The 12,498-nt window shown below is 37.5% G+C and overlaps 1 protein-coding gene across 1 annotated transcript; it reads right to left on the bottom strand.

Moving 5' to 3' along the window:
- Window positions 1-7,860: 7,860 nt before the first annotated feature.
- On the bottom strand, window positions 7,861-8,991 carry LOC120879484 (calmodulin-1-like). Its single transcript, XM_040262499.1, has one exon. The coding sequence runs from the start codon at window positions 8,927-8,929 to the stop codon at window positions 8,480-8,482; it is 450 nt and encodes a 149-aa protein (XP_040118433.1). The 5' UTR covers window positions 8,930-8,991; the 3' UTR covers window positions 7,861-8,479.
- Window positions 8,992-12,498: the final 3,507 nt, after the last annotated feature.

The raw sequence follows: 12,498 nt of genomic DNA, 5'->3' as shown, positions 1-12,498 counted from the left end.
TGTAGAGGGACATGCTAAATATATTTAGAATATTGGAATCTCATTTCTCAGAGGTTTTTCTCTAGAGGAAAACACCATTTTCTAATAGATGAAACAATTTTCAGCACAAACAGCTTTTTCAAACAGGTTGCAAACCTGCATACCAGAAAGTTAAAAAGACAAAACAAAACAAAAAACAGCTTGGTCCTAGAGGAGAAAGGTTGAAGGCATTTTCAGCCATTTTCCAGAGAATACGCCCTTCAAAGGATTAGGTCAAAGTCTGAAACAACACAGTTTCATTTAAAGCAGTCCCTTCCAGAGTTATTGGACCAAAGGCATTTCCAGACAGCTTCAGTTGAAACAGTTTGACCTCAAGATTGGACCGAATGACCAAATGAGAACTTATATACAAAATAAGGCCTTAACCAGAAAAATAAAAGTTTTAAACAGATCCCAAAGAAAGCCTGCATGCGTTCTCAGTCTTCCAACTTTTTGTGACCCCAGGGACTGTAGACAGCCAGGCTCTTCTGTCCATGGGATTCTCCAGGAAAGAATACTGGATTGGGTAGCCATTCCCTTCTCCAGGGGATCTCCCCATTCCAGGGATTAAACATGGGTCTTCCACATTGCAGGCAGATTCTCATCTGAGCCACCAGGGGAATAAAGCCTGGAGAGGTTCAATGCAAAAAAAAGCTATGAGCTCAGATCCAGGAGAAAGAAGAACCTTTAAACCCCAAGATTGACCAAAAATTTGTGAATGACAGTGGGGTCTGTTATGAGCCTCAGACCCTTACTCACCAACTCTGGAGACTTAATGAGTATTCTCTGCTCTCTGTACAAGCCACCATATATTGACCTCAAACAAATAGACTGCGAGATATTTCTCCAGCAAAGATGACTTATTGGGGATCAGTGGAGAATTGCAGCTTGGAGTCTGCAAACATGTGAAGCCATGTGCAAGTTCTCACATGCCAAGTGAAGGACACATTTGTAGAGGGGAAATAAAGTTGGGAGGGCTATAGTAAATAGATGGTCCATGGCTTTTCACTGGGTGAGTTCAACCAGAAAAGAAGGGGAATCTTCTTCCTGTTGTGCTGTTTTTGTCTCAGCATGTGAGGGCTTGCCCTTCTGGTCTCCCAACTCAATTTGCTTGAGCTTTCTGTTTACAAATTGCACAAAGTGATATTTAATATAGTGTTTTCATGACAGTCAAAATAAGGGACAAATATTTAAATATCTTCAATTTCATTTTGTTTTCAAGTCCTTGTACTTCTATACCCTCTATTTCTGAGCATACTAACAAAGAGATTTATGCTTCACATTGTTCTAGCATCAATAAGTAGGATGTTGTAAAAGTGTTCTTTGTGCAAGTCAGTTTCACATAATGAAATGTCATATGAAGTGTAGTCTACCTATTCTGACTGGCAGACCTACTTTAAATACTTAATCTGCATTTTATTAGACATAAATTATATTTGACGTCTTTGATAAACAGTCTCTCCTCTGTATAATGCCAATGACTCTACCTCTCTTCCTGTTACTATGGGAATGGAAAAGTTACCTCTTCTCTATGAGAGAGTCTTCTCTACTCCCTCATACTTGTCAAAAATTTTTATTAGAATTATCTTTTTTCCCCCTAACTCTCCAAACTAAGCTGCTTATTTGAATTTTATTTCATGTTTTCTATCAGCCATTTTTGCTAGTGTAGCCTAACATAAATGAATACTCAAGAAATTTTAGCAGCAACCCTGTCATTAGTTACTATTACTATCCTGACTTTAGAGGTATGAAACCCGAAGTACAGAGAATCTTGGTAACCTGCTCTGGGAGGCACACCTTGAAAGTAGTGGAGGCTGGATTTCACCCAAGGCAATTTAAACAAATATGATTTATTTTCCTATCATAAATATAAACCATTAAAAAAAAAAACCACTGCAGTGCTCTTTTGGAGATCAATGTTAGATGAGAAAAACAACAACAACATTATGAAAGTAAGATAATAAATGTAGGTGTTGGGGATTAAGTACAAACCTAGGGATCCAGCCAAAGGACTGAAAACACCCAGGGAAAAAGACTCTTGGAGGGTACAAACAAAACCTTGTGCACAGCAGGACCCAAGAGAAAGGAGCCTTGATCCCACAAAAGCCTGAGCCAGACTTGCAGGTGAGTGCCAGGAGTCTCCAGAGAGGTGTGGGTCAACAGTGGCCTGTTGCAGGGTTAGGGGCACTGATTACAACAGTTCTGAACGCCATGGTGTGCTGGCATAAGTCGTTTTGAAGGAGGTTGCAGTTACCTCCATTACTCCTACCATAGTTTGACATCAGGCCAAACTACATGGAGGGGACACAGCTCCACCCATCAACAGAACATTGGATTAAAGATGTACTGACCATGGCCTTGCCCACCGGAGCAAGAACTAGTTTTACTCACAGTCAGTCCCTCCCACGAGGAAGTTTCCACAAGCCTCTTACTCTGATCCATCAGAGGGCAGACAGAATGAAAACCACAATCATAGGAAACTAACCTAACTGAAAACATGTATCACAGCCTTGTTTAACTGAATGAAATTATGAGCCATGCCATGTAGGGCCACCCAATACAGACGGGGCATGGTGGAGAGTTTGGACAAAATGTGGTCCACTGAAGAAGGGAATGGCAAACTGCATCAGCATTCTTGCATTGAGAACCCCATGAACAGTATGAACAGGCAAAAAGATATGACACTGAAAGATGAACTCCCCAAGTTGATAGATGCCCAATATGCTACGGGAGAAGAGCAGAGAAAGAGCTCCAGAAAGCATGAAGAGGCTGAGCCAAAGAGAAAACAGCATCCAGTTGTGGATGTGTCTGGTGGTGAAAGCAAAGTCCAATGCTGTAAAGAACAATATTTCACAGGAACCTGGAATGTTAGGTCCATGAATCAAGGTAAATTGGAAGTGGTCAAACAAGGGATGGCAAGAGTGAATATAGACATTTTAGGAATCAGTGAACTAAAATGGACTCGAATGGGTGAATTTAATTTAGTTGGCCATTATATCTACTACCGTGGACAAGAATCCTTTAGAAGAAATGGAGAAGCCATCATAGTCAAGAAGAGTCCGAAGCACAGTACTTGGGTGCGATCTTAAAAATGACAGAATGATATCTGTTCATTTCCAAGACAAATTATTCAATATCAAAATAATCCAAGTCTATGCCCTAACCACTAAAGCCAAAGAAGCTGAAGTTGAATGGTTCTATGAAGACCTATTGGAGAAGGCAATGGCACCCCACTTCAGTACTCTTGCCTGGAAAATCCCATGGATGGAGAAGCCTAGTAGGCTGCAGTCCATGGAGTCGCTAAGAGTCGGACACAACTGAAGGACTTCACTTCCACTTTTCACTTTCATGCATTGGAGAAGGAAATGGCAACCCACTCCAGTATTCTTGCCTAGAGAATCCCAGGGATGGGGGAGCCTGGTGGGCTGCTGTCTATGGGGTCGCACAGAGTCGGACATGACTGAAGCGACTTAGCAGCAGCAGCAACAGCATGAAGACCTATAAGACCTTCCGGAACTAACACCAAAAAAAAAAAAATTTATATGTATATGTATATATATATATGTCTTTTTCATCATAAGGAAATAGAATGCAAAAGTAGGAAGTCAAGAGATACCTCAAGTAACAGGCTAGCTTGGCCTTGAAGTACAAAATGAGGCATGGCAAAAAGGCTAACAGAATTTTGCCAAGAGTACTCACTGGTTATAGCAAACACCCTCTTCCAACAACACAAGAGACAACTCTACACATTGATATCACTGGATGGCCAATAACGGAAATCAGATTGATTATATTCTCTGCAGCCAAAGATGGAAAAGCACTATGCAGACAGCACAAACAAGACTGGGAGCTGACTGTGGGTCAGATTCAGACTTACATTGAAGAAAGTAGGGAAAATCACTAGACCATTCAGATATGACCTGAATCAAATTCCTTATGATTAATCAGTGGAAGTGACAAATAGATTCAAGGGATTAGATCTGATAGAGTGCCTGAACAAATATGGACAAAGGTCCATAACATTGTACATGAGGCCATGATCAAATCCACACCCAAGAAAACATAAATGCAAAAAAGGCAAAATGATTGTCTGAGGAGGCCTTGCAAATAGCTGAGAAAAGAAGAGAAGCAGAAGGCAAGGGCAAAAAGGGAAGTTATATCCATCTGAATGTAGAGTTCCAAAGAACAGAAAGGGGATAAAAGAAAGCCTTCCTCAGGGATCAATGCAAAAAATAGAGGAAAACAATAGAATGGGAAAGACTAGAGATCTCTTCAAGAAAATTAGAGATACCAAGGGAACATTTCATACAAAGAGGCACAATAAAGGACAGAAAAGATATGGACCTAACAGAAGCAGAAGATATTAAGAAGAGGTGCAAGAATACACAGAAGAGCTATACAAAAAAGATCTTAATGACCCAAATAACCACGATGGTGTGATCACTCACCAAAAGCCAGACGTCTTGGAGTGTGAAGTTAAGTGAGTCTCACTACAAACAAAGCTAGTGGAGGTGATGAAATTCCAGTTGAGCTATTTCATTCCTAAAAGATGATCTGTAAAAGTGTTGCACTCAATATGCTAGCACATCTGGAAAACTCATCATGGCCACAGGACTGGAAAAGGTTAGTTTTCACTCCAATCCCAAATAAGGGCAATGCCAAACAATGTTCAAACTACTGCACAATTTCACTCATCTCACATGCTAGCAGAGAAATGCTCAAAACTCTCTCTGCCAGGCTTCAACAGTACATGAACTGAGAACTTCCAAATGGACAAGCTGGATTTAGAAAAGGCAGAGGAACTAGAGATCAAATTGTCAACATCTGTTGTATCATAGAAAAAGGAAGAAAGTTCCAGAAAAACATCTATTTCTACTTCATTGACTACACTAAAGCCTTTGACTATGTGGATCACAACAAACTGTGGAAAATTCTTCAAGAGACAGGAATACCAGACTACCTGACTTGCCTCCTAAGAAAATTGTATGCAGCCCAAGAAGCAATAGTTAGAACTGAACAGGGAACAACATACTTCTTCCAAGATGGGAAAAATGTATGTCAAGGCTATATATTGTCACCCTGCTTATTTAACTTATATGCAGAGTACCTTGGGGTTCCCTGATAGTTCAGTTGGTAAAGAATCGACCTGCAATGCCAGAGCCCCCAGTTCAATTCCTGGGTTGGGAAGACCCACTGGAGAAGGGATAGGTTACCCACTTCAGTATTCTTGGGCTTGCGTTGTGGCTCAGCTCGTAAAGAATCCACCTGCAATGCAGGAGACCTAGGTTTACTCCCTGGATTGGGAAGATGCCCTGCAGAATGGAAAGGCTATTGAATGCTGTACTGGATGAAGCACAATCTGGAATCAAGTTTTCTGGGCGAAATATCAATAACCTCAGATATGCAGACGAAAACAACCCTTATGGCAGAAAGCAAAGAGGAACTAAAGAGCCTCTTGATGAAAGTGAAAGAGGAGAGTCAAAAAACTGGCTTAAAACTCAACAATAAAAAAACTACGATCATGGCATCTGGTCCCATCATCTCATGGCAAATAGTTTGGAAAACAATGGAAAAAGTGACAGACTTATTTTCCTGTGCTCCAACATCACTGCAAATGGTGACTGCAGCCATAAAATTAAAAGATGCTTACTCCTTGTAAGAAAAGCTATGACAAGCCTGTTTAACAGACAGCATATTAAAAAGCAGAGACATGACTTTGGTGACAAAGGTCTGTCTAATCTAAGCTATGGTTTCTTCAGTAGTCATGTATGGATGTGAGAGTTGGACCATTAAGAAGTCTGAGAACCAAAGAATTGATGGTTTTGAACTGTGGTTTTGGAGAAGACTCTTGAGAGTCCTTTGGAGTGCAAGGAGATCAAACCAGTCAATCCTAAAGGAAATCAGTCCTGAATATTCGCTGGATGGACTGATAGTGAAGTTGTAGCTCCAATACTTTGGCCACCTGATGCAAAGTGCTGACTATTATAAAAGACTCTGATACTGGGAAAGACTGAAGGAAAGAGGAGAAGGGGATGACAGAGGACCAGATGGTTGGATGGCATCATCGACCTAATAAACATGAGTTTGAGCAAGCTCCAGGAGATGGTGAAGCACAGTGAAGCCTGGCATACTGCAATCGATCACTCTTTGCAGTCACAAAGAGTGGAACATGACTGAGCGACTGAACAACAATATGCAGTCAAGGCAGAGAAGACATTATTGAATAAGTGGAGTAAATGACAATCAGGTCAAAGCTTGAAGAAAGCACAGATATCTGAAGGAATAAGTTTCTTTCAGGCACAAAGATTCTATGCAGGCTGAAAATTCTAAAGGAATGAGGGCAGTGTTGGTGAAGCCAGGTTAGCCCTAGTGACATGAATATGCTCATGCTTGACATTGACAATATGGAAGCCTTGATTACATATTAAAACCTTCTCTACCTCCACCTCTTCATCTTGATGTTTCATCTCTCCTATTGCTCCAATCAATAAGATTGTTTATTGTCACTTCCCTTCTTTTCCTTATAAACACAGACATTGCATCAAGAAATCTTGCTTACCTTTAAAATACTCCAGGAATCCACTCATCCTCCCACTTCCTCCACCACTACTTCACCTACCACCAGTTCAGTGATTCTCTACAGTTGGCCCAAAGCATAGTTCAAGGTGGTCCTATGAAAATATATGTGAAATCTGATGCTACACTTCTCTAAACCTGCAATAGCTCTTTACTGAATTCAAAGATAAATCTGAGAATTTGTTCTCGGCACTATTGTGTTCTGCTAGTGATTATTTTCTCTCTATCCTATCATTAGTATCATGTGCATACATTCACATGTATCAAATTAGCTACAGGTTTCTTTAGCCCCAATATCAAAAACCTTAGACAAAAACTCACTAATCCATATTATAACTGCTAGCATCCTTGTTCCAATCAAGTATGGGTCATGGGATTTGAAACACATAAAACATAACTCCTAAATGAACTTAATTAAGAGACATAAAATAATCCAGACATTGGAAAAAGAGCGGTTACCTGTGCAGAAAATCCAGAATATATCTACTCTAACCTAATGTTAATTACAGTCAACTACCTGACTCATTCATATAAAGAAAAATTCTATTTATATTCTTATCAGTGTTACAACCTATTTTACTTTCCACTGTGGACTGACTTACTACAGTTAAATTACAATTGGGCTCAGAAATGTTTATCACCTATCAATTTTTTCTTTTGGAGCCTATCATTTTATATATGCACTTTAACTGGATTAGTTATAACATTGGCAGAATGACTACATTTTACTTATTTTTCTAACATGGCAAAAATTATGTTTTATTCATATCTATTTGTAATGTTTAATAAAGACTAAATAAAATAACACAAATTTTGCATATCTTTCAAAGCTTAACTATCATTTTTTAATCAAATCATGTGTAATAGTCATGGTTATAATATTGCTCATCTTCCCATATAAATCCCAAATTCAATAGGCTTTACGTGTAAATTATAAATATATAACAATACATATTTTAAATGAAATGTTACTTTTTCATTCTATGTACATTCATTTTTTGACTCATATAAGTTGAAAGCATTCCAGAGATTCTTCTTTTCTCTTGATTCATTCTGTCAGTTTTCTCTCTATGCTCCTCAGCTCTACACTGTATCCCTTACTGTCTGATTACTGAATGACTATATCCATATATTCCTTAAGGTTCATTTAAAATAATTAAGTGTACAACTTTGTGACAGCTGTTCTTCTCTGCTTTTCTATCTTGAATACTTTCTTAACTTTTTTCTACTTTTGTCCTTCCTCAGTGTTTACATTTTTTGGGGGGGGGGTAAATTGTAATTTTTTTATTGGAAAACAAATATACAACTTGGAATGGATTTGAGGCAAATTGTGCCATAAGCAGATTTTCTTTAAGTGGCTAAAACAAAGTTTAAAAAGCAAGTTAACAATAAAAGAAAATGTTTCTGGTATAGGACCAGCAGTACAAAAAAATAGTGTACAAGTACCTGGATAAAACACCCGTTTTGCAATAGTGCAACTTTTAAGTACATATTGTTGACTGTCCGTAGTCCACGCAGAGTTACAACTCCACACTTCAACAACAACATGCTGACAGTTCCTAAAGAAAACTACTCAAAAAAAAAGGCATAACCCAGATGTTCCCTCATTTGACCAACTCCATCTAAGTTTAGATGTGCAGAAGGGCTTAGATATATCCAGAGTAAGCCACATGCAACATGTTACTTGATCAATTTTCTAAAGTAAGGTTTCAGGACAATGTCAGTAAGATAAGGGAAGAAAACATGGAGGAATGAAGTCCTAATTACTATACAGGCATATTTTTTTTTGACAGTAGGGGGAAACCTTTTACAGATAAGTTACAAACAAAGAAAAGGCAAATAAACAATTTTGTACAAGAAATTTAACACATTCTTTACAATGTCTTCACTTTGCTGTCATCATTTGTACAAACTCTTCATAGTTTACTTGACCATCACCATCAATATCTGCTTCCCTGATCATTTCATCAACCTCTTCATCTGTTAACTTCTCTCCAAGGTTTGTCATCACACGGCGGAGCTCTGCTGCACTAATATAGCCATTACCATACTTATCAAACACACGGAATGCTTCTCTAATTTCTTCTTCACTGTCTGTATCTTTCATTTTTCTTGCCATCATTGTCAGAAATTCCGGGAAGTCAATTGTGCCATTACCATCAGCATCTACTTCGTTAATCATGTCCTGTAACTCTGCTTCTGTGGGATTCTGCCCAAGAGACCGCATTACCGTTCCCAATTCCTTTGTTGTTATAGTTCCATCACCATCCTTGTCAAATAGTGAAAAAGCTTCTTTGAATTCTGCAATCTGCTCTTCAGTCAGTTGGTCAGCCATGCTGCAAGCGTTACCGGTCTCCGGGACGCAATCACAAAACTACTCAGCTCGCTCGCTCCACTCGGACCTACATTTATAACTGAGACAAATTCTTCATAATTTTGACTAATAATAGGGAGCAGAAAATTCAGGTCATATCATATTCATAATCTTCAAGTCTTTTTGGCCTGTTCTTTTTATTACTGCTTTTCTGTCTAGCTTCTGTGTGGCTGATCCTCTCCCAAGCCTATGGACTGAATGTTTGAATTGCTATTATGTTTCCTGGAGGCATTCACTCTTCTCCAGCGAGTCTCATTTGTTTCTCTCAACAACCCTCGAAGGTAGACAAGGTAGGCAGTATTAATCACAAATGAATTCTGAAGTAGTGGTTGGAGAGATTGAGGCACTGAAAGTTCATGTAGAATAGGCAGAAGAAATGATGCAATCATGTTTTAAGCCTTCTTCTTAAATGACAATGAATGGCATGCTAGGAATAATATCTGATAAGATCTGGCAACCAACAACCAAAAGGGTTTACTTCAGAGACAAGACTGAATAGCCTGTTAGTGTAAGGATTCAAATCCAGCTCATTTCAAATCCAAAACACATGCTCTTTTCGCTACATGACAGTTATTACAGTTAGATGATCTTGGCAGACATAGAAATAAATATATCTTGACACACACTAATCATGATTTTATAGAGGAGGGGTGGATGCAGTGGGCACTCATGGCTCATGAAAGTCTTGAAATCATCCAGAATATCTCACAAGCACTACCAAAACATTTTTTTGTTGTTCTACCCTGCCCTGGTGAAAATGAAAAATTGTTAAACTCTGTCTCACTCGGTTCTTTAGGTGATTGTCAATTTTATTGGATTTTGAAAATAAATGCTCAAGTTAAAAATATTATCTTGAGTGCTGTGTTTGTGTATGCCTATATGTTTGAATATGACTAAAACCAGGGAGGGTGCCTTTAATGTCAACTTCCCTGATGTATCTATTTAATATTAGCATCTTTTCTTGATCATAATAGAGACTTTATTTTGTGAATGAGACATTAACTTTAGGAGTATGCTAGAGTAAGAGTCAGAAAAATGTTGTTGATCTTTAATCATGATCATCTCCTCCTTAATATTGTTTATCCGCTACATTATATTTTGTGTGTAGTATGTTTGTTTTGTCATTATGTATTAAAAGTCTCCTTTGTAATTTGGAAACCACAACATATATAAAATATATAGTTCACTGGCAATCTTTAAGTTCTCCAATACATCTGTAATTAACTTCTTATGGCCAGAGCTTGAGATACACTGGCATGAGTCTCTGAATAAAAGGTCAGCTCCACACTGGATTTTAAGCATTCACAATCAGTGTCTCTTCAAGAGTCTGAGTATGTGACATACAAAAAGTAACACAGAGATCAGAGGATACACAACTGTAGAAACACACAAGGAAGTACCAAGAGAAAACAACAAGCAGTAGAAGCAGTAGTTGTGAGGCAAAGCAGTCTTGAGGAAAAGTAACCACATTACAAGTAGATGAAATTACTCAGTTTAAAAAGACCTCACATGAGCATACATGAGACGTGTATGCAAAAATAGAACAATCGAATGTCATGAAGGCAGAGCTAGAGTAAAGAACAAAGTATATCTACTGGCAAGAGACAAGTTAAACAGGAAAGGGTGTTGTATATCAACTGGGGACATAGGCTCCTTGACTTTGAACCCTACAGCCTCAAGCTTCCTGTTTTTCCTTATTTCCATGAGACTTAATAATCTGGCACTAACTGAAATGATCAGAGCCCTCTTTCTTCACAGCAATCTTCATGAACTCAAGTAGCACAATAAAATACTTAAGAAAGTGTATTTGCATGAAGGAAGCCAGAGCTATGCCAACTAGCATTTCAATCTTTAAAGCCATATAGATCATATTGTTTAAAAGAAGAAAATTAGGCTACCCTGGTGGCTCAGTGGTAAAGAATGTGCCTGCCATTGCAGGAGACCCAGATGTGATCCCTGATCCAGGAAGATCTCCTGGAGAAGGAAATGACAACCCACTCCAGGATTCTTGCTGGAAATCCCTATGGACAGAAAAGCCTGGCGGGCAACAGTCCATGTGGTCGCGAAGAGTCAGACATGACTTAGTGACTGAATAACGACAAAACTAGAAATCTAAAATACCATGATGGTAATGGATTTTACTCTATCCAAGAGGTTTCAGGTGATTTGGCTTTTCTACAGAGTATTAAAACAGCATAAAAAGAAACTGTAATGTTGAAGGAACTCCCAAAGAAATGTACATTGACAATGTTATAATTATTACTTTTAGCAATACGGATATGCTCAAAGATTAATCAAAGTCCTAGTTAAAAACACATGCTCACAGGACTCTTTATTTTTTAAATAATGAACACAAGAAAAATATTAATCATGAGAAAAAGTTTACCTTTTGTGTTAATGCTCTCTAAAAGATGTTCAACTGATATAGTTAGCACCTGCTTTCTGAGATAGTTATTCTTCTACCTCTAAATAGGTTAAAAAAAAAAGTGTATACAAATGCTTTGTACAAATGAGTATAATGCCATGGACAAAGTTTTATCTTTAGGAAGAAATACATTAACATGATTATAGTTTGCCACACATAACTCATCAGAAGTATATCAGAATATTGTATGAGCTACATATGTCCTACTTTACAATTAAAATGCACTGTTTTTCAAATCAGTTTCTGAAACACATTATTCTATTTACTCCATTATGAAAAGGAATAAATACTTGAATCCAAAAAAAAAAAATGAGGAAATTCAATCATTTTATTATATATTATAGGCAGCATAAATATGAACTAACCTCCATTGATATGTGGTTAGTTAATATTAAAAATATACAGAGAAATAACTTTCCAAGTGGAATAAATCAGCTCTCTGCTTTATATTTATGAATCAAAAACTAGACTATCAAAAAGTTTTTTCTAGCTATTAGAATATCTATTGATATTAACATTTTTGTATTTTGATGCAAGAATATCTTACTAAGTTGCTTCTATTCATGGTCACTTGAATATTATCGGTTCACAGGTAAATTTAGAAGTTATCTATACTATAAATATAAGCCATTAAAACATCAGTTATAGATTTTTTCCAGAAACTTTATATTCATTAGTATAATATTTATAGTCTGGTCAGCAAGAATACTAACTTATGTAAAATATTTTAGTAAAAAAAAAGAAAAAAAAATTCCCAGCCTTATCAGGAGAACATTTTGTTCTGAGTTTGGCAGTTTATCACTCCATTCAAATAAAAAGCCCTAGGTACTTCATCATAAGTCTTTATCACAACTATTATTTCAATTGTTATACAAACAATGATCTTAAACGCCTTAGTATTTCTTGAGCATTGTTTTCCATATTTGCTTCTAAGTCTCATTGGCATAATTCTACAAACACACATTTTTTAAATTGTTGTTGGTTGTTGCTGTTTTTGTTACTAAGTGTAAGACCTACACTTGTTCCTCAATGTGTCATTCAACAAACCTAAGGTCTCATTGAATCTGAATTCTGTAAACCTGTGATACCAAAACTCTAGAATCAG

Source organism: Oryx dammah, unplaced genomic scaffold (genome assembly GCF_014754425.2).
Source record: "Oryx dammah isolate SB20612 unplaced genomic scaffold, SCBI_Odam_1.1 HiC_scaffold_20, whole genome shotgun sequence".
Lineage (NCBI taxonomy): Eukaryota > Metazoa > Chordata > Mammalia > Artiodactyla > Bovidae > Oryx > Oryx dammah.
This window is presented reverse-complemented; position numbering and strand designations above follow the sequence as displayed.

Excerpts from the sequence above, each read along its gene's own strand:
- LOC120879484 (XM_040262499.1), bottom strand. The coding sequence starts at position 8,929 with ATGGCTGACCAACTGACTGAAGAGCAGATTGCAGAATTCAAAGAAGCT.